Source organism: Phyllobates terribilis, unplaced genomic scaffold, assembly GCF_046119375.1.
Source record: "Phyllobates terribilis strain yellow unplaced genomic scaffold, ASM4611937v1 Scaffold_7__3_contigs__length_470593459, whole genome shotgun sequence".
NCBI classification, from domain to species: Eukaryota; Metazoa; Chordata; class Amphibia; order Anura; family Dendrobatidae; genus Phyllobates; species Phyllobates terribilis.
This window is the reverse complement of record NW_027362767.1, coordinates 231631953-231654091: the sequence shown is the minus strand read 5'-3', so window position 1 is coordinate 231654091 and position 22139 is coordinate 231631953. Positions and strand designations below refer to the sequence as shown.

At 44.5% G+C, this 22139-nt stretch overlaps 2 protein-coding genes across 2 annotated transcripts in view; both read left to right on the top strand.

The window, feature by feature from the left end:
• WDR38 (WD repeat domain 38) overlaps positions 1–4005 on the top strand; it is a 74095-nt gene extending 70090 nt beyond the window's left edge. Inside the window, exons 8-9 of the mRNA XM_073637760.1 lie at positions 3256–3303; positions 3618–4005. Of these exons, the coding sequence (XP_073493861.1) occupies positions 3256–3303; positions 3618–3707 (138 nt within the window). The 3' untranslated portion in view covers positions 3708–4005. The remainder of the gene's footprint in view (positions 1–3255; positions 3304–3617) is intronic.
• A 4373-nt stretch (positions 4006–8378) lies between these two features.
• On the top strand, positions 8379–12922 carry RPL35 (ribosomal protein L35). Its single transcript, XM_073637759.1, has 4 exons — positions 8379–8518; positions 9985–10121; positions 11336–11417; positions 12736–12922. The coding sequence occupies exons 1-4, from the start codon at positions 8516–8518 to the stop codon at positions 12883–12885; spliced, it is 372 nt and encodes a 123-aa protein (XP_073493860.1). The 5' UTR covers positions 8379–8515; the 3' UTR covers positions 12886–12922.
• Positions 12923–22139: the final 9217 nt, after the last annotated feature.

Sequence of the window (22139 nt, the reverse complement as noted above, 5' to 3'; positions counted from 1 at the left end):
TACAGAATAATGGACCCCACATAGTCCTCCATACAGAATAATAGCCCCACATAGTCCTCCATACAGAGTAATGGGCCCACATAGTGCTTCATATACTATAATGGCCTCACATAGTCCTCCATACAGAATAATGTGCCCCACATAGTCCTCCATACAGTATAATGGGCCCCACACAGTCCTCCATACAGAATAATGGGCCCCACATAGTCCTCCATACAGTATAATGGGCCCCACATAGTCCTTCATACAGTATAATGGCCCCACATAGTCCTCCATACAGTATAATGGGCCCCACACAGTCCTCCATACAGAATAATGGGCCCCACATAGTCCTCCATACAGTATAATGGGCCCCACACAGTCCTCCATACAGAATAATGGGCCCCACATAGTCCTCCATACAGAATAATGGGCCCCACATAGTCCTCTATACAGCATAATGGGTCCCACATAGTCCTCCATACAGAATAATAGGCCCCACATAGTGCTCCATACAGAATAATGGGCCCCACATAGTGCTCCACACAGTATAATGGGCCCACATAGTGCTCCATACAGAATAACAGGCCCCACATAGTCCTCCATGCAGTATAATGGGCCCACAGTCCTCCATACAGAATAATAGGCCCCACATAGTCCTCCATACAGAATAATGGGCCCCACATAGTCCTCCATACAGTATAATGGGCCCCACATAGTCCTCCATACAGTATAATGGGCCCACATAGTCCTCCATACAGTATAATGGGCCCACAGTCCTCCATACAGAATAATAGGCCCCACATAGTCCTCCATACAGAATAATGGGCCCCACATAGTCCTCCATACAGTATAATGGGCCCCACACAGTCCTCCATACAGAATAATGGGCCCCACATTGTCCTCCATACAGAATAGTGACCCCACATAGTGCTCCATACAGAATAATGGACCCCACATAGTTCTCCATACAGAATAATGGCCCCGCCTAGTCCTCCATACAGAATAATGGGCCCCACATAGTCCTCCATACAGTATAATGGGCCCCACATAGTCCTCCATACAGAATAATGGGCCCCACATAGTCCTCCATACAGAATAATGGCCCTGCATGGTCCTCCATACAGAATAATGGGCCCCACATAGGGGTGGTGGTTCTGGTATCGCGGGCCAAATAAAACCATCCTGTGGGCCAGATTTGGCCCACGGGCCAGAGTTTGACATGTATGCCCTATGTCAACACTGACTGTCCTAGACTCCTACAAGAAACCGTCTAAATATTGTGTAGGTTCATGTGTAATCATGGCATCCACAAAATCCTGTGATATCTGGCACAAAGACAATAGCACCAGTTCCTTTAAAGGAACATACAGCCCGATCTGTGGACAGCATGGAGTAGAGACGCTGAGCAGAATGATATATAGGTTTTGTTCGGTAAAATTTATAATCCCTGGTGTTTGTATGTATATGAGTCCAGTGGGCGGGCCTACTAGTGATTGACAGCTATCTCTGCATGTACAGTCATACAGGAACCGCCCACTGGACTCATGCATACAAACACAAGGGTTTCAATGAATAAAATGGAAGAAAAAATGTCTATGAACCTGATCAGCTCCTCCTGCTCTATAACATCATCCCTGCAGATCAGATACCATTTTCAACATGACAGCTTCCCTAAGTCCTGTAAGCTACAAGGTGCGGCCACCATGGACTGGACTTCCCAAGGATACTTAATGGGATTGAGATCAGGAAAATATAGAGGCCAAGTCATCTCCTTGAACTCTCTGAACCATTCCTCAGCAATGTTTGCAGTGTAGCAGGGGCATTATCCTGCTAAAAGAAGCCATAGGGTAACACTGTGACATAGAGGGGTGTACTTAGTTTATACAATGTGTAGGTAAATAGTACCTGTCACATCCACAATAATATGCAGGACCCAAGATTTCCATGCTGAACATTGCCCAGACCATCACACCGCCTCCAATGGCTTCTCGTCTCCCTATAGGACATCCCGGCGCCATCTTTCCTAGCCGTCCACATGCTGTAAAAGAATAAGTGATAGCACAGACCTTCTATGGCTCCAGGGCTCAGATCTGGTGCCCCATTATAAATGGTGATGGACCGGGGTTATCATGGGCACTATGACCAGTCTGCAGCAATCTACAGAGCACAGTGTGGTCTGGCACCTTTGTATCATAACCAGCACCAATTTGGGCTTCAGGGGCCCCTCAGTGGGATCCTTCAGGTCTGGCCTGCCCACATGTATCAATGACCTTGTTGCTGGTTCACTGGTGGTCTTTCCTTGGACCAGCTTAAGTAAGTATAAACCAGAACAAACTGGGAATACCACTCATTGGCAGCTGAATTGATTTTTATCCCAGTTTTCCTAAAAGATGGCCTCGAACCTTTTCCAGAAAAAAAAAAAAAAAAAAACGACTCAAGCTTCATTTATATGATTTTTTTTTTAAATACAGAGTTTGTGAATCAGAGTCCCCTAACACCAGATACATCAATGATCAGCTGACCGCCATGGGTATGGCATTTGTAACCCCTGGGTATGGTCTTTGTAACCCCTGGGTATGGCCTTTGCAACCCCTGGCTATTGCCTCTGTAACCCCTGGGTATGGCCTCTGCAACCCCTGGGTATGGCCTCTGTAACCTGTGGATATGGACTCTGTAACCCCTGTGTATGTCCTTTGTAACCCATGAGTATGACCTTTGTATCCCATGGGTATGGCCTCTATAACCCCTGGGTATGGGCTCTGTATCCCATGGGTATGACCTCTATAACCCCTGGGTATGGCCTCTGTATCCCATGGGTATGACCTCTGTAATCCCTGGGTATGGCCTCTGTAATCCCTGGGTATGGCCTTTGTATCCCATGGGTATGGCCTCTGTAATCCATGGGTATGGCCTCTGTAACCCCTAGGTATGGGCTTTGTATCCCATGGGTATGGCCTTTGCAATCCATGGGTATTGCCTCTGTAACCCCTGGGTATGGCCTTTGTATCCCATGGGTATGGCCTCTGTAACCCCTAGGTATGGGCTTTGTATCCCATGGGTATGGCCTTTGTAATCCATGGGTATTGCCTCTGTAACCCCTGGGTATGGCCTTTGTAACCCCTGATGGTTGTTATATATGTATGGGAGTCTTCTGAAGGTGCTAACGAGTCTCTTTTATGATGGCCCCTTTAACAACTGAATGGCTGTGAAGCAACAAAAAAGCGGAAATTGTGATTTTATTATGTAATTACCACTTTTCAATTCCGTTTGCAGGTCAGACTCTGGGACTGTGAAAAAGGAAAATGTATAAAAGTTGTGAAGGTGAGAGTTAGATAAGTGTTCCCTTATTTTTCGGAGCGTGAAGTAATGCAATTGTTCTTCCATCAAAAAGGAGTAATTTTTTATCCAATATTCAAGAAAAACATTTCTTTTACACTTTTTGGTAGTTTTTTTCCCAACAGTAGAAAAAAATGAAAAAAAAAACCAAAAGGGATAAAGCTCACTTTACCCATTCCATGCCGTTTCAATGCTGACGCTTCCCTGGTTCCCCATTGGTCTCCATGGTATGGGGATATTTTTTATCATTTAGTATGTATAATATAATATTCTGAGTAACTCGCCTTTCTCTATTGCAGGGCATGCTAGAGATGACACACATCTGCATTTTTTCACCAGACGGCACCCTAATGCTGGCTGGTGCTATGGGCTTCTACCAATCACAGTAGTAACATGTTGCGTATACGCCTCCACCAGCGTCTCGGAGAATACGGATTTTTCAGGAACAAGAAGAAACTTCCAGCATTGACATAATCAACAACTCTGTATTGCCAATCAAGTTGCAAAATAAACTTTTAATACCGCGTGTCACCTCCATTGCTGCAATAAGATGAGAAAACCTACAGTGCCAAGATCGGGGACATTATTATAGGATGGGTGAGCTGACAGGGACATTATTACAGGAAGGAGCCAGGATATGGACATTATAACAGGAAGGGGCCAGGGTGGAGGACGCTATTACAGGAAGAGGCCAGATGTCTCTTATGCGGCCCCTTCCTGTAATAATGTCCTCCATCCTGGCCCCTTCCTGTAATAATGTCCCCCATCACGAACAATTCCTGTAATAATGTCCCCCATCCTGGATTTTTTCTGTCCGTGGTATAAACCCAGGGAGGAATTGTATTTTTCTGATTTTAATAAAGATTGTTATATGGGAAAAAAAAGCATTTCTAAAAAAATACATTGAGTGCAAAAACTTTCAACAATGGGTCATTTTCTAAAGATAACTTCATTTTCAAGGATTATGGCCTACAGATGTCATAAAGGGGGTCCTCAGTTCATGAGGCTAGCCTATTCGACAAAGTAAGAGAGACACTTCTTTTCATTAAATAAGGAAGGTCTCTGAGCATTCTTAGGTACTGGTAAGGAAATATTGGGAACATCTCTTCTACTGAGCAACATTTGGGAAACATATTAATGAGCTTTTTTTTATTACTCATCAACTTTTAAATACCAGTGATTGACTTACACTGTGCCCGCCTCCACTGGTGGCTTTAGCGAAGAAATTTTATTTAATTTTGAGTGAAAAATCATTTGCAGACTTTTTTTTTAGTATTTTCAATAAAATTCAATACGTAGCTGGTTGTCTTAAAGGGAACCTGTCAGCAGTCGTGTAACTAAAGTCCGATAGGCTCCAGTGCAAAATTGGGACCTGGGTGGGCACCCATCTGCATGATGGTCAGATGTATGGGCCCTTGTAGCATTCTAGATCCTATAAATACATGTTCACCCTCTCATGTAATAATGTTCCAATCCTGCCTCCCCATGTAATAATGTCCCCATCATGGCTCTTCGCTGTAATAATGTCCATGTCCTCTCCATCCTGACCCCTCTCTGTTATAATGTGCCCATTCTGCCCCCTTCCTGGAATAATGTCCCCCATCCCGGACAATTCCTGTAATAATGTCCCCCATCCTGGCTCTTTCTGTAACAATGTCCTCCATCCTGGCCTCTTCCTCTAATAACGTCCCCATCCTGGCCTCTCCCTGTAATAATGTCCATGTCCTCATCCCGATCCTATAATAATGTCCCCCATCCAGTCTCTTCCTGTAATAACGTCCTCCATCCTGGCCCCTTCCTGTTATAATGTCCTCATCCTGGCTCCATCCTGTAATAATGTTCCTGCCAGCTCACCCATCCTATAATAATGTCCCCATCCTGGCCTCTCCCTGTAATAATGTTCCCATCATAGCTCCTCCCTGTAATAATGTCAATGTCTTCATCCTGATCCTATAAAAATGTTCTCCATTTGGCATCTTCCTGTAATAATGTTTTCCACCCTGGCCCCTTCCTGTTATAATGTCCTCATCCTGGCCCCTTCCTGTAATGATGTTCCCCATCCTGGCCCCTTCCTGTTATAATGTTCCCCATCCTGGCCCCTTCCTGTTATAATGTCCTCATCCTGGCCCCTTCCTGTAATGATGTTCCCATCCTGGCTTTTTCCTGTAATAATGTCCTCCATTCTGACTCTTTCCTGTAATAATGTCCTCCATCCTGGCCCCTTCATGTTGCAATGTCCTCATGCTGGCTCCTTCCTGTAATAATGTCCCTGCCAGCTCACCCATCCTATAATAATATCCCCATCCTGGCCCCTTCCAGTAATAATTTCCCCATCCTGGCCCCTTCCTGGAATACTGTTCCCATCCTGGCCCCTTCCAGTAATAATTTCCCCATCCTGGAATAATGTCCCCATCCTGGCTCTTTCCTGTAATAATGTCCTCCATCCCGACTCTTTCCTGTAATAGTGTCCTCCATTCTGGCTCATTCCTGTAATAATGTCCTCCATCCTGAACAATTCCTGTAGTAATGTACCCCCATCCTGGACAATTCCTACAATAATGTTCCCCATCCTGGCCCCTTCCTGTAATCATTTCTCAATTTTTGCCCCTTCCTGTATTAATATCACCCATCCTGGCCCCTTGCTGAGTGATGACCCCTGTCCTGGCCCCTTCCTGTAATGTCTCCATTCTTGCCCCTTCCTGTATTAATGTCCCCCATCCTGGCCCCTTCCTGAGTAATGACCCCTGTCCTGGCCCCCATCCTGTAATAATGTCCTCCGTTCATCTCCAACACTTTTTAAAAAAAGAGATCAATGATTCTTCTTACCTTCCTCCTCTCCCACCTGCCACAAAATGCGGAGTCGTCTTACGTAGATGGCACAGAGACCGACATCATGGCAGCCGACGTCAGCTACTGGCCTCTAATTGCCCGGCGGGGTGTATTGTGGCGCAGGGAGCCAGTGAGTTTCTGAGCCACAATACACTTCAACTGACTGTGCATCTGAGGACAGACATCCAATCTAACCTGGCGTCGGTGGGACCCCTCCTGCACGGCCCCTGTCCTACCCTCTACATACATAGCAGGGCTGTATTGATCATTGTCCTTCCAATAAAAATAATACAGTTTTATTTTGTCAAGATCAAATGGGCCAGTCTTAAGGAAATCAGGCTGGGAGTTCACAGGAGGTATTATTTTATTAATGTTAATTATAAAAATAAATGTTAATGCAGCTTTCAACTATATACAGTACAGACCAAAAGTTTGGACACACCTTCTCATTTAAAGATTTTTCTGTATTTTCATGACTATGAAAATTGTACATTCACACTGAAGGCATCAAAACTATGAATTAACACATGTGGAATTATATACTTAACAAAAAAGTGTGAAACAACTGAAAATATGTCTTATATTCTAGGTTCTTCAAAGTAGCCACCTTTTGCTTTGATGACTGCTTTGCACACTCTTGGCATTCTCTTGATGAGCTTCAAGAGGTAGTCACCGGAAATGGTTTTCACTTCACAGGTGTGCCCTGTCAGGTTTAATAAGTGGGATTTCTTGCCTTATAAATGGGGTTGGGACCATCAGTTGTGTTGTGCAGAAGTCTGGTGGATGCACAGCTGATAGTCCTACTGAATAGACTGTTAGAATTTGTATTATGGCAAGAAAAAAGCAGCTAAGTAAAGAAAAACGAGTGGCCATCATTACTTTAAGAAATGAAGGTCAGTCAGTCCGAAAAATTGGGAAAACTTTGAAAGTGTCTCCAAGTGCAGTTGCAAAAACCATCAAGCGCTACAAAGAAACTGGCTCACATGAGGACCGCCCCAGGAAAGGAAGACCAAGAGTCACCTCTGCTTCTGAGGATAAGTTTATGCGAGTCACCAGCCTCAGAAATCGCAGGTTAACAGCAGCTCAGATTAGAGACCAGATCAATGCCACACAGAGTTTTAGCAGCAGACACATCTCTACAATAACTGTTAAGAGGAGACTTTGTGCAGCAGACCTTTATGGTAAAATAGCTGCTAGGAAACCACTGCTAAGGACAGGCAACAAGCAGAAGAGACTTCTTTGGGCTAAAGAACACAAGGAATGGACATTAGACCAGTGGAAATCTGTGCTTTGGTCTGATGAGTCCAAATTTGAGATCTTTGGTTCCAACCACCGTGTCTTTGTGCGACACAGAAAAGGTGAACGGATGGACTCTACATGCCTGGTTGCCACCGTGGAGCATGGAGGAGGAGGTGTGATGGTGTGGGGGTGCTTTGCTGGTGACACTGTTGGGGATTTATTCAAAATTGAAGGCATACTGAACCAGCATGGCTACCACAGCGTCTTGCAGCGGCATGCTATTCCATCCGGTTTGCGTTTAGTTGGACCATCATTTATTTTTCAACAGGACAATGACCCCAAACACACCTCCAGGCTGTGTAAGGGCTATCTGACCAAGAAGGAGAGTGATGGGGTGCTACGCCAGATGACCTGGCCTCCACAGTCACCAGACCTGAACCCAATCGAGATGGTTTGGGGTGAGCTGGACCGCAGAGTGAAGGCAAAAGGGCCAACAAGTGCTAAGCATCTCTGGGAACTCCTTCAAGATTGTTGGAAGACCATTTCCGGTGACTACCTCTTGAAGCTCATCAAGAGAATGCCAAGAATGTGCAAAGCAGTTATCAAAGCAAAAGGTGGCTACTTTGAAGAACCTAGAATATAAGACATATTTTCAGTTGTTTCACACTTTTTTGTTAAGTATATAATTCCACATGTGTTAATTCATAGTTTTGATGCCTTCAGTGTGAATGTACAATTATCATAGTCATGAAAATTCAGAAAAATCTTTAAATGAGAAGGTGTGTCCAAACTTTTGGTCTGTACTGTATATATATATATATATATATATATATATATATATATATATATATATATATATGTATATATATATATATGTTTATATATCTTTATATCTGTGTATAACTGTTAAAATACACATAGCTTTGGATAATTGGAAATGAAAAAAAAAAAAATGACGAGTACAAAGTAAGACAAGCAGTGATTTTTGCCATTGACTGCATTGAATGGACTGTTCCATTAAACACATCGGTTTCCCCCCCTACGAATCAATGCAGTGGAGCCGCCCGTTACCCGGAAGTACTCTTCTGCCTGGTGACCCCTCCCTTTCCTCTGGCAGCCAGCGGCGACGATGGTAAGTTGCGAGCGCTCCTGCGGTGTAATCCGGTGACATCCTGCGGTTTCTGCTTTCTGGTGACGGTTTACGTCGGTTTATCGTGTAACGGGGAGTGTGGAGAATGTGTGAGGGGTGGAATTGTGTCAGTGCGGGAAGGGACAGGGCGGATAAATGTGTTTGTTGTATTCCCCCCCCCCCCTCCCGGTTGTGTAGTGGTATGGCCGGCCGTGCTGTTACTGTGGCGGTGTAATGGGCTCGTCCTGCCGCGTTGCTTAGGTCAGTGATCCTCCTTAAAGGCACAGTGCACGCTAATATCCTGCGTGTACATGTGGGGGGGAGACATTTCTACCCCTCATTGACGACCCAACCTAATGGTTGACAACAGGGAGCAGTAGCTGATAGAATGTACTTTGATCTGGACTGCAGGTGCTACTGCTCTGAAGGTTTACTAAGAGATCCTTTACAGACCGGACCAGTGTGTCTCCAGCTGTGTTAGAACTACAAGTCCCAGCATACCATTAGTTTCACAACTATTAGAGAGTTACAGGACTAAGGCCCTGAGGGTGACAAAAGTTTTGCCCAAAAGGACAAGTGTGCTGAGATCTTGGCAGCTGTGATTGCATGGAGATGTGTGCGTGTTAAAGGGGATGTCCGGCTGATAAATACTTCCCCCTGTTCCTGCCGGTCTCCAGACACCCAAAATATCGGGAAATCCCGATGTAGCCAGTAGTACATTTAGGCGGTCCCTGCTGCAGCCAGTCATTGGGTGAATGGGCTTTTCCCATAGCTTCAAACGTAAAGTAGAGACCACCAGGGACCCTGTTATACTGGGTGGGATCAGTGAGGGTGAGAATAGCTGCACTACTATATTTAGGCCCCACACAGGTGCCCATTAGAGTGGTATGTATTGATTCACAGGACCTGGTCCATCGGGCATCGCAGTAATCTGTGACCGCTGGAGAGGACAGCTGAGAATCGCCTCTTATAGTCCGGCATCCATGGCTCTTCTTTTGATTAGCCGGCCTGGTGTGACATCATCGTGGTGGTGCCCGTGTGATGTCATGGCAGGCCGGCTAATCAAAAGAAGAGCCACGGACGTCAGGAGGTAAAAGGTGGTCCTCAGGGGTCCCATCCACTGATTACTGACATGGCCAATGGACTGGGTCCTGCAAATTCATTTGCACCACGTCTAGCGCCCACAAGGGTATTGTTCACCTGTGATGGAAATATCTGTTGCAAATCCACATGGGCAACAGGAGTTGACGTATTGTGGACTATAAAATCCGGTCTGTGACAACCTGCGGATGAGATTTGGTTAGATCTCGTCCATGTAGGTAGTACCGTGATCCATACAGATAATACAAAAATGCTTGTGGATGAGCCCTAAAAGTGAGAACATGTGAGGTGGACCTGTAACTTGTGTAGAATCTATGTGGCTGATAACAGCGGTAAGGTAATAAATCCACTTATCTCATTTTAAACAGGCAAAAATTAAGGCCCGAGATCTGCGTGGCAAGAAGAAGGAAGAGCTGCTGAAGCAGCTGGATGACCTGAAGGTGGAGCTGTCCCAGCTGAGAGTAGCCAAGGTGACAGGCGGCGCCGCATCTAAGCTGTCCAAGATGTGAGTATATTCAGCCGGGTGTTATTGGCCACCTGAGGAGGACGCACTAACACTATGTGCTATACGTGTCTGATGGGTCCAGGTACTGCTGCGGGCGGTCACCTCTACCCTGTTCTTGCTTTATTGGGTGGCGGCACAAGTCTCTGGCGCTCTATTCTGCTCCATTGGAGTTGTGTGCTCTGATGAGTGATTGGAGAGCAGGTCGCTCATCCTTCCCCCATTCTCCATACATGCTGCTCCTATCAGACACATACGGCATTGGCTCTAAATCTGTCCATCCATACAAACCTTCATCGGGATATCCCATCCCACCATAGACCTTAGTACCTCCTGCTCTTCAAGTCAGTATTGTCTTCTCGTAGACAAGGTGGTGAAGGGTATCTCGGGTAAATGTGCCACCGGGGTTACAGGGTAATGCCAACTGTACCATGGAGCACAATTTTGATTGTTGTATGAAATGTGATTGCCTTTTGGTTTCTGCGCCACATTCATGGGGCATTTCAGAGCCCCATTCTTCGGGTCTGCAGTGGTTGGAACCTCACCCATTGGACAGAAAGATAAAAGTTAAGGCAAGGAAAAAAACTAAAGCGAAAAATTAAAATTGACCACTGGGGGAAGTGATTAAAGGCATTCTACCAGGATTTCAACTTCTTCCACCACAAGTCACATAAAGGGGATATCCGGGACTTGATATAAAAAAAAAAAAATACAAAAAAAATGTGCAGTTGCTACCTACATGCCTGTTGTGCCCGGCATCATTCTTTACTGGCACAGACCGCTCCTGCTGATGATTGCGCTGCCTCTGCTGACGTCAGGTCGGCAGGAGCGCTCTCTATCGGTGAAGAATGGCACTGGGCACAACAGGCAGGTAGCAACTGCACACTTTTTATTTTTTATAAAGTCCTGGATATCCCCTTTAATTGTTTATGGAACTGCAAAGATGGCCTAATTCTGTCCTCATCATTTCCAGCAGTCTCACCAACGTCAATTTTTTTTTTTTTTCAGAGAATGGACTCTTAAATCCAGTCTAGGGGGTAATTTTATTGTTACTACCACCCTTTAATGTGAATGTCCACCTACAGTTTCCTAAATCCTCAGCCTAGAGGGGGGATGATATAACTGCCTGCGACCACCGCTCGCAGTCAGTGTTTCCATGCACAGGGCATCATACCTTTTTTATTCTGTCTTCATCGCCTGTTCTTGTTCTCCCTCAGCCGTGTTGTCCGCAAGTCCATCGCCAGAGTCCTGACCGTGATCAATCAGACACAAAAGGAAAACTTGAGGAAGTTTTACAAAGTAAGTAATTGGAGCTGCTTCTACAGAAGGCGCCCTATACACAGACCCAATTTTGACTTTTCTCCAAGCGTTTCCTATCCAGAAAATTACTGGACATATGCAACCTGTCATTTGCCGGTTCGATGATGACCAAGGGAATGTTCATACGTGGCAAAAAGTTGTGACTGTCCCTTTTATATAACTGGGACTTGCTGATAATCTATCCACATGTCACCAAAGTGTATACTTGGTCTGCATACTGTCTGTGCCCCACAGCGGAGAGCGCACACACCCATTATAGACCCAATTGTTTGCATGGAAAAAAAACGGCATCCTGTACTATTTTGGCCCAAATTACGGACCAGAATAATGCATGCTATGTAAAGGCATCTCCAGCATGCGTCTGCAATGTGGATGAGTGCCCGCGAGCCGAATATGCCTGCAATTTGTGGATGTGACGTACATGTTTTCCAATACAGTCGTCTTTATGAAATTAAAGGTGCTGTCTGCTACTTTTACATTGATGGTAATCAATATCAGATTGGTGCGGGTTCAACACAACCGTCACTCACACTGTCCATCTGTTCCCGATTCGGCCGGATGGGATCAGTTGTGGAACTGCACAGCCTGAGCTCCGTCACCTATCACGTCAGCGGCCGGGTCCGGGACTTATTCAAAGAATGGTAGTGGATCTGCATCAAGAGGTGCCGATGATGTTGCATCTATACATACCTGCTGCTGGGACGCATGCGCTGTCGGGGGGGCCCCGGCCAGTGTCATGTGCTCCGTCGGGAGGCCTCCCATTTTGGAAATAAACTGCAGGAAATGTTATAAATAATGACTATTCTGTTGAGTCTCCTATCACAAAAATGCAGCAGTGTTGGAACGGACAACCCCGTTAACAGAAATAATGCGTCTACTGTATAATTGGTTCTGTAGTGAGAGGATTTCACTGAAGTTCTGCATAGTTTCATAGTTACAATGGTATAAAGTTCTGGATCCTGCAAGACAATCACCCAGCACTGGGCCCTGCGATGGCTTGCAGTGTGAATAGGTTCTTGCTATAGTAATTTACCCCCGGGCGGCTCATGTCCAGCTGTGAATAGCCGGCTTAGCTTCCTGGTGGATACATATAAATATCTGTATATAATAGAGGAGGCAGTGTAATCCTATGGGGCAAGATGCCTGGTCAGGAAGAAGCCAGGAAAGGCATGTGAGATGTCCTTATACCCTGAATATTGCAGTTTTGTATGTAATGGTTATCAGGTTACTGGCTGCTGGTGGCCTCTTCTAGATGTAATAGCCAGGGCTACCTAACAAACGTGCTTTCTCTCACTAGGGCAAGAAGTACAAGCCTTTGGATCTGAGGCCAAAGAAGACCAGGGCCCTGAGGCGCAGACTGAACAAGCACGAAGAGTCTCTGAGGACCAAGAAACGGCAGAGAAAAGACCGTCTGTACGCCGTGCGCAAGTTTGCTGTTAAGGCATAAAGTCTCATGTACTGAATAAACTCTTTTGGGTAAATTATCTGGTGCCTCTCATTGACCTAACTATATAAAGGGGAAAAATACACTTGTGTAGACAATTTCTACTCGGAGCATGACTTCTACCAGTCATTAAACTTTTTTTTTTATTTTTTTTTAAATAAAATAAAAACCTGCAAGATAAATTCACCAAACACTCATTGTGGGAACGTAGCCTACTTATTTAAGCACATGGGTAATACTATAGCTACATATGACTTATAAATCGTATGCAGCTTACATGTTGGGGTATAGGATGGCCTTACAGTGGGGAAAATAAGTATTTGATACACTGCCGATTTTGTAAGTTTTCCCACCTGCAAAGAATGGAGAGGTCTGTAATTATTATCGTAGGTCACTTCACCTGTGAGACAGAATCTAAAAAAAAAAAAAAAAAAAACAGAATCACATTGTATGATTTTTACATAATTAAAGGGGTTGTCCACTACTTTTACATGGATACTCTATCCGCACGCGGCACCCCCGATGATCAGCAGTTATCTGTGCCGCCAGCTGGAACTTCTCACCTGCGGGGCTCCGCCGTCAAGTGGTAGTCGCCGCTGCGGTGTACTGCAGATCCGCCTCCCATTCAATTGAATAGGAGGCGGATGTGTAGTACACCGTGGCAGCCACTACCACTTGACGGCGGAGCCCCGCAGGTGAGCACTGGCGGCCGCCAGCACCGATAATGGCTGATCGGCGGGGGTGCCGCGTGCGGGACCACGGCCGATCATACATTGACGCCCTATCCTACGGATATCCTATGGACTACTTTAATTTGCATTTTATTGCATGAAATAAGTATTTGATACAATAGAAAGACAGAACTTAATATTTGGTCCAGAAACCTTTGTTTGCAATTACAGAGGTCAGACATTTCCGGTAGTTCTTGACCAGGTTTGCACACACTGCAGCAGGGATTTTGGCCCACTCCTCCATACAGATCTTCTCCAGATCTTTCAGGTTTCGGGGCTGTCGCTGGGTAACATTGAGTTTCAGCTCTCTCCAAAGATTTTCTATTGGGTTCGGGTCTGTAGACTGGCTCGGCCACTCCAGGACCAGGAAATGCTTCTTACGGAGCCACTCCTTAGTTGCCCTGGCTGTGTTTCAGGTCATTGTCATTCAGCCACAACCCATCTTTAATGTTCTTTCTGAGGGAAGGAGGTTGTTGGCCAAAATCTCGCAATACGTGACCCCATCCATTCTCTCGTCAATACGGTTCAGTCATCCTGTCACCTTTTCAGAAAAGCACCATCAAAGTATGGTGTTTCCCCCACCATGCTTAATGGTAGTGTTCTTGGGGTTGTACTCATCCTCCTTCCTTTGGCGAGTGGAGTTGGAACCAAAAAGTTCCATTTTGGTCTTGTGACCACATAACCTTCTTCCATGTCTCCTCTGGATCATCCAGATGGTCATTGGCGAACTTCAAATGGGCCTGGCCATGTGCTGGCGTGAGAAGGGGGGGCCTTGCGTACCCTGCAAGATTTTAATCCATGACAGCGCAGTGTGTTACTATCGGTAATATTTGAGACTGTGGTCCCAGCTCTCTTCAGGTCACTGACCAGGTCCTCCTGTGTAGTTCTGGGCTAATTCCTGACATTTCATCCTTACCCCCACGAGCTGAGATCCTGCATGGAGCTCAAGACCAAGGAAGATTGACAGTCATCTTGTGTTTCTTCCTTTTTCTAATTGCGCCAAAATGTGTTGCCTGCTTGCCTATTGTCCTGTAGCCCATCCCAGCCTTGTGTGCAGGTCTACAATTTTGTCCCTGTTGTCCTTAGACAGCTCTTTGGTCTTGGCCATGGTGGAGAGCTTGTAGTGTGAGTGTGTGGACCGGTGTCCTTTTTTTTTTTTTTTTTTTTTTTTTATACAGGTAACGAGTTCAAACAGGTGCAATTAACCCCTTCACCAACTTGGTCTTTTGAGTTTGTTTTTTGCTCTCCTTTTCAAAGCCATAACTTTTATTTTTCGGTCAATATGGCCGTGTGAGGGCTTGTTTTTTTGCGGGATGAGTTGTACTTTTGAACGACACCATTGATTTTACCATGTCATGTACTGGAAAACGGGGAAAAAATTCCAAGTCCAATGAAATTGCAAAAAAAAAAAAAAAAAAAAAAAAGTGCAAAATGCCACAGTTTTTTGGGTTTTTGTTTTTACCATGTTCACTAAATACTAAAACTGACCTGCCGTTATTATTCTCCAGGTCATTACGAGTTCGTAGATACCAAACATGTATAGGATCTTTAAGTGGTGAAAAAAAATCAAAAGTTTGTCAAAAAGAAAAAAATGGTGCCATTTTCTGAGACCCTTAGCGTCTCTATTTTTTGGGATCTGGGGTCCGGTGAGGGCTTATTTTTTTGTGCGTTGAGCTGATGGTTTTTATTGATACCATTTTGGGCTAGATGCAATGTTTTGATCGCCCGTTATTACAATGTTGCGACAACCAAAAACCATAATTCTGGTGTTTTGATTGTTTTTTTTTTTTCTCATTACGCCGTTTACCGATTGGATTAGTTCTTTTTATGTATTGATAGATCGGGCGATTCTGAACTCTGCGATCCCGAATGTCTTTTATTTTGAATGGGTAAAAGGGGGGTGATTTGAACTTTTATATATTTTACTCTGTCGCCTCATTAGGGGACACAGGACCATTAATATTTTTAAAACCTTTTTTTTTTTTTTCTCACTTCAGTAGTCTCCATGGGAGACTAGAAACTGCGATCATCTGTGCTACACATAGCAGGGCTGAAACCCTGCTAACAAAAATGCTCATCTGCTATGAAAGCCGGCCACTGCTCAGCGCTCATAGCCAATCTGCTATGACAACCACAGGGGTCTCCTGCAGCCCCTGGGTTTTCATGCCAACCCATTGGCGATCATGTGATGGGGCGCCGCGCCGATGGACGGGATTAGTGACTCTCTTCTGGCACAACCATGTTAAATGCCGCTATTGGCGTTAAACCGACATTTAACATGTTAACAGCTGCGGGGGGATCACGATTGACCCTGCAACTGTTAGGGGCACATGACAGCTGATCAGATCAGCGCCGGAGCCGGCATCAAACGGGGAGGCGACCTTGGACATACCTATACGTCCAAGGTTGTGAAGAGGGTAATATAGGTAATGAGTGCAGAGTAGGAGGGCTTCTTAAAGAAAAACTAACATGTCTGTGAGAGCCAGAATTCTTGCTAGTTGGTAGGTGATCAAATACTTAATTAAACTGCATTTTATTGCATGAAATATGTAAAAATCTTACAATGTGACTTTGTTTTTTATGTTTAGATTCTGTCTCTCACAGGTGAAGTGTACCTACGAAAAAAACTACAGACCTCTCCAGTCTTGGTATCAAATACTTATATTCCCCACTGTATGTCTACCTTCAACCGAAGAAGTAAGCACGCCATGCAAGCAAAGTTTAATTGTGAGCTAATTTGGCAGAGAAAAAAAAGAACTTGTGGCATACTCAGTGGGATAATGTATGTACTGAGATGCTTCTATAAAAATATCGTTCGGGATGGAAGTAAACAATGCTGTTCTTCCATGGGCGGTATTTCCGCCGCGGAAACGCATTAAAATCGCTGGTTAAGATGTCTGCCACGTTTCCCAATGATAATCCTCATGTGCTGTGCACATGCGCAAATTTCCGGTGCGGATTATCATTGCGGAAAAATCCGCTGCACAACCATTTATTGTGCAATTTCGCGGCCAAATCGCCGCCATTGACTTGCATTCAACCGCATAACATCCGCGGATGGTACCCGGGTCTGGAGAAGAAGAGACTCTCGTCCAACCCGGGTACCATTGTACCTGCAAGTTAAAAAAGAATTATAAAGTAAAAAATAAAAAAAATATTCATACCTCTCCGGCGGCCCACCCGTCTCCTCCCGGTGGCGTCCTCTCTCCTCGGCGGCCCGCGGTGTTTTGCCAGGACCTGCGGTGACGTCATTTAGTCAGCTGATGGTCACGCGGTTAGGTGATGGTCGCGTGACCATCAGCTGACTAAATGATTGATGTCAAGCGTTTCAGTGCAAGTCAATGGCGGCAATTACACTGCGTGTCCGCAAAATTAATGGACATGCTGCGTATTTTTCCGCAATGATAATCCGCAGCAGAAATTTCCGCAGCATGTGCACAGCACATGCGAATTATCATTGGGGACCATGGGGCACGTATTACCAAGCGTTTTTGCTACTGAAATTCCACGGCAAAAATGCTTGAAAAACGCATAGTGGGTGCGCAGGTTTACGCTATAAGGAACAAAATAGCTTGTATTTCTTTGTGCAGCCACTAGGTGGCGACTATATTTATTAGGAAATGTCGGCTGCTGAAAATCTGTCCCATTCATATCAGCCCCATGTATCTTACCCATTCAGTGGGAAGAAAGAACACTAGGGGGCGCACTCTGATCAATACATACAAGCTCACTTTACAACCTTTCTAGGAGACATATGGCCACATCTGAACTATGAAGCTGGAATGCAGAGACGGGTGAATGGCTAGGCTAAAAGCCGAGGGAACAGTCCTGTTGGTACAGAAGTTACAGGCGATCTAACATATTTCCACAACTGTGTGATATGTCTTAAACGCAGAAAGAATCCCATGTAAGTGTATGGGACTGCAGCAATTCCTACAATGAATCTGCTGCTGCAAGTTCACATGGCACTGATTTTGCACAGGCACATCCGCAGAGAAAAAAAAGCTTGCAAATGGGACATGAATTTCTGCTGTGGCTTTTTCCCATTTAAATTGGATGCAGGTTTTTAGAGTGGTATTTGCAGAAATATTGAGCAGGAGATGTTTTTTTTTTCTCCGCAGCCTGTACACCTTCATGGCTCTGATACGTTGTAGATTTTTGTTCATTGCGTAAATGTGCAGTTTTGCAGATTTCTTACCCTTTGCATTGCAAAAGATAAGATGTGCAAAAAAGTCAGTTCAAATTACGCCATCAGTTTTATTTCTGTGCTTTGTTCAGAAGATTTAGTGAAATAGAAACAGCAGAAGGATAGCGGTACACTATAATTGCGCTATAGCTAGTGTATTTAAGGTGTGTGCATTTATAGTGTGCCGCTTTCCTTCTGCTGTTTCTACTCAATGTTTTCGGTACATTATGATGCACCCTGCCCTATTATTAAGGCTGTGCATCCTGTCTTTGTGTTGACTCATAGGAGATTTAGTAAAACTGATCTACTTTTCTGTCATATGCTGCAAATTTTCAATTTGAAAATCCAGATTTATCCTAAACGTTATCCTCTTCTGCGCTGCAGGTTCATGTTAGGAGACTTTGTTTCAGACTTGATCGAACATGGCGGAAAGAGTGGTACAACATGCTGCAGTATTGTTTTTGCAGTAAAATGGTTAGAAACCCAACGGACACCATTAAAGTCGACGGAATTGATATTTTCCATCTTGTGATGGATTCGTCCCAGCATTGACTTCTGTCTATCTAGGATAGAACTAGATTATTACAGGGGCTTTAATGTAAAAGTAATGTGGCTGTCAAGTTCGGGTCAGGAGACCCGTGGACAGTTCTTGCATCACGGTCTGTTCTTGGATGTGTGAATGTGACATAAGGCTGATTTTCTTACTTTTACATTAAATCCCCTTCAGCGCTGCTTGCGGTCTTCGTTGACATGGCTGCAGCAGTGAAATTATGAATACAGCAACAAAAAAGACCAGCGGCAGCGCTAGCGTGACCATTGGTCAAGGAAACCAAAGTCCCACCTTGAATGGGGAGATGCGTTTGCTTGGCCTTCACCCCATTTATTGTCATTGATGGATAAAGCTGAGTACGGCACTAAATTATCTCCTGAAAAGAATGAAGGGAACAGAGGTGTGCATGCTTGACCTTAGCTCCACTAAGACCAGGCTGATTTCAGGATTAGTGGGGTCTAAGTGGTAGTATCCCCAGGGATCAGTAAGTGGTTCCCTATCTTATGCATAGAGTGTAACTTTTAAAGACTTAAAATACAATTAAAATCATACAAGAGAGAGGATGAGTTCTGCGTTTGACGATTTCACACTCTCTAGCCCCCATTCACATACACACTTTGCTTGGTTGAAGATCGGAGGAAGCCACTTCCAGACAATTCTGATGTTGACTTCTCTCCTTGAGAACAAAAAGTTTAGAGAACTCAACTCTTAACTTATTATTATTTAACGGACTTCAGCTCAATCTTCAGCCATGGCGACTTGATGGATGAACGCACTGAAGAAAGATCGATCTTGTGCAGCCTAGATAGGTCCACCATGGTTTTCTCCTCCGTTATCTTGATAGTATCGAGCCATCTGGTTGCTGGTTTTCTTCTTCATCTTGTTCCTTCTATTCCCCCGACCATGATGTCCTTCTCCAGTGATTGTTCTCTTCGTATCATGTGTCCACAGTAGACAAGTCGTAGCTTGGTGATCCTTGATTCTAGTGACATGTCTGGCTTGATTTCTTTTGAACTCTTAGCTACCTGATCCTGGTTTCCTTTTCTCCCGAGACACATGAAAGAGTCAGTAGACCCCCATACAAATTGAATGGTTGGCAGGTTGTATCAAAATCATTGAATGCAAAAGTTTTAGGCAGGTGTGGAAAATAAATGCTGTAAAGTCAAATCCTTTCCAAATAGAAGTGTTAATAGATTATTTTTTACCGTTTAACAAAGTGCAAAGTGAATTAACAAAAGAGAAATGTAAATCACATCAATATTTGGAGACCGCACTTAGCCTTCATCACTTCTTCTCGGTACTTGTACAGTTTTTGAAGGAACTCAGTAGACGGTTGTTCCAAACATCTTGGATAACTGACCACAGATCTTCTGTGTATATGAGGCTTGTGCTAATCCTGTTATTTTTTCATGCGATCCCAGACAGACTGGATGATGTGAGATCAGGGCTCTGTGGGGGTCGGATCATCACTTCCAGGACTTCTTGATCTTCTTTACACTGAAGATAGTTGGCTGGATGTTTGGGGTCGTTGTCCTGCTGCAGAATAAATTTGGACCCAATCAGCCGCCTCCCTGATGGTTTTACATGATGGATAATTATCTGCCTGTATTTCTCATTATTGAGGATACTATTAATCCGGACCAAATTCCCCATGCCTTTTGCAGAAATGCAGCTCAGACTTGCAAGGATCCTCCACCATGCTTCACTGTTGCTTTACATCTAATGTGTATGGCTAGTACGTCAGTAGAAATGTTGCCGCTATGGATCTTGCTATTTGCGTATCTGGATGGTTATATTGTCATGTCTTTTTCGTCTGCCATTAAAAGTTTTTATCGTGGGGAACCCAAGAGACTCCTTGGTAGAACCCTGAAATTCCCTAAAACACAATTTGAGAAACACTATATTGACCTTTGTTACAGGCCTGACTCCATATAGCAAAAAGTAGGTGCTTGAGTTCTCCTCTTCATTCATGGTTCCTCAAAAATTATCTTACATTGTAGCTGTATGTCACATACAACTTGTGGTTTCCAGCGGCTGCCGATGCATGCAGAATAGACCACAAGTGCTAAGAATAAGCACGCAAAGCAAGACATAGAGCGCCATGCATTTTACAGAAACAAGCGACAGAGCCGAGAGATCAATATTGTAGAATCAGGAATGTGGTTATTGATCGGCGAGGTTTTGTACTGATAACCCCAACAGTCCACCACCCCTCTACTTACACAAATTACTTACAGTACATGTGCACAAATTCCTATCTTCTCACATACAAGTTTGGTCCAGTTGGCATTCATTACAGTCAATGACCAGTGGCGTAACTAGAGTCCTAAGGGCCCCGGTGCAAAATTTGGACCTGGGCTCCCACCAACATGTTGGTCAGATGTATGGGCCCTTGTAGCGTTCTAGATTTCTAGATCCTATAAAGACATATGTGTTTGCCCCCATGTAATAATCTCCCCCATCCTGGGCCCCATTCTATAACATTTTCCTTCATCCTGGTATAATGTCCCCCATTCTTGTATAATGTCCATATTCTGGTATAATGTCCCCATCCTGGTACAATGTTCCCCATCCTGATATAATGCCACCCATCCTGGTATAATGTCTCCATCCTGGAATAATGCAACCCATTCTGGTATAATGTCACTCATCCTGGTATAATGTCCCCATCCTGGAATAATGCCACCCATCCTGGTATAATGTCCCCATCCTGGGATAATGTCCCTTATTCTGGTATAATGTCCCCATCTTGGTATAATGTCCCCTATCCTGGTATAATGTCACCCATCCTGGTACAATGTCCTCCAATCCTGGGATAATGTCCCTTATTCTACTATAATGTCCCCTATTGTGGTATAATGTCCCCATTCTGGTATAATGTCGCCAATTCTGGTATAATGCCACCCATCCTGGTACAATGTCCCCTATCCTGGTACAATGTCCCCTATCCTGGTATAATGTCCTCATCCTTCATCCTGGTATAATGTCGCCCATTCTGGTATAATGTCCCCATCTTGGTATAATAACACCCATCCTGGTATAATGTCTCTCATCCTGGTATAATGTCCCCATCTTGGTATAATGCCACCCATCCTGGTATAATGTTCCCCATCCTTATATAGTGGCACCCATCCTGGTATAATGTCACCCATCCTGGTATAATGTCCTCCATCCTGGTATAATGTCCTCATCCTGGGATAATGTCCCTTATTCTGGTATAATGTCCCCATCTTGGTATAATGCCACCCATCCTAGTATAATGTCCCCTATCCTGGTATAATGTCCCCATCCTGGTATAATGTCCCCTATCCTGGTATAATGTCCTCATCCTTCATCCTGGTATAATGTCGCCCATTCTGGTATAATGTCCCCATCTTGGTATAATTCCACCCATCCTGGTATAATGTCCCCTATCCTGGTATAATGTCCTCATCCTTCATCCTGGTATAATGTCGCCCATTCTGGTATAATGTCCCCATCTTGGTATAATTCCACCCATCCTGGTATAATGTCTCTCATCCTGGTATAATGTCTCTCATCCTGGTATAATGTCCCCATCCTGGTATAATGTCTCTCATCCTGGTATAATGTCCCCTATCCTGGTATAATGTCCCCATCCTGGTATAATGTCCCCATCCTGGTATAATGTCCCCTATCCTGGTATAATGTCCTCATCCTTCATCCTGGTATAATGTCGCCCATTCTGGTATAATGTCCCCATCTTGGTATAATGTCTCTCATCCTGGTATAATGTCTCTCATCCTGGTATAATGTCCCCATCCTGGTATAA

What these genes read in the sequence shown, in the direction of transcription:
- RPL35 (XM_073637759.1), top strand. An exon ending in GCATCTAAGCTGTCCAAGAT is followed by an intron (nt 10,122 to 11,335) that starts GTGAGTATATTC and finishes GTTCTCCCTCAG; the next exon opens with CCGTGTTGTCCGCAAGTCCA. An exon ending in ACTTGAGGAAGTTTTACAAA is followed by an intron (nt 11,418 to 12,735) that starts GTAAGTAATTGG and finishes TTCTCTCACTAG; the next exon opens with GGCAAGAAGTACAAGCCTTT.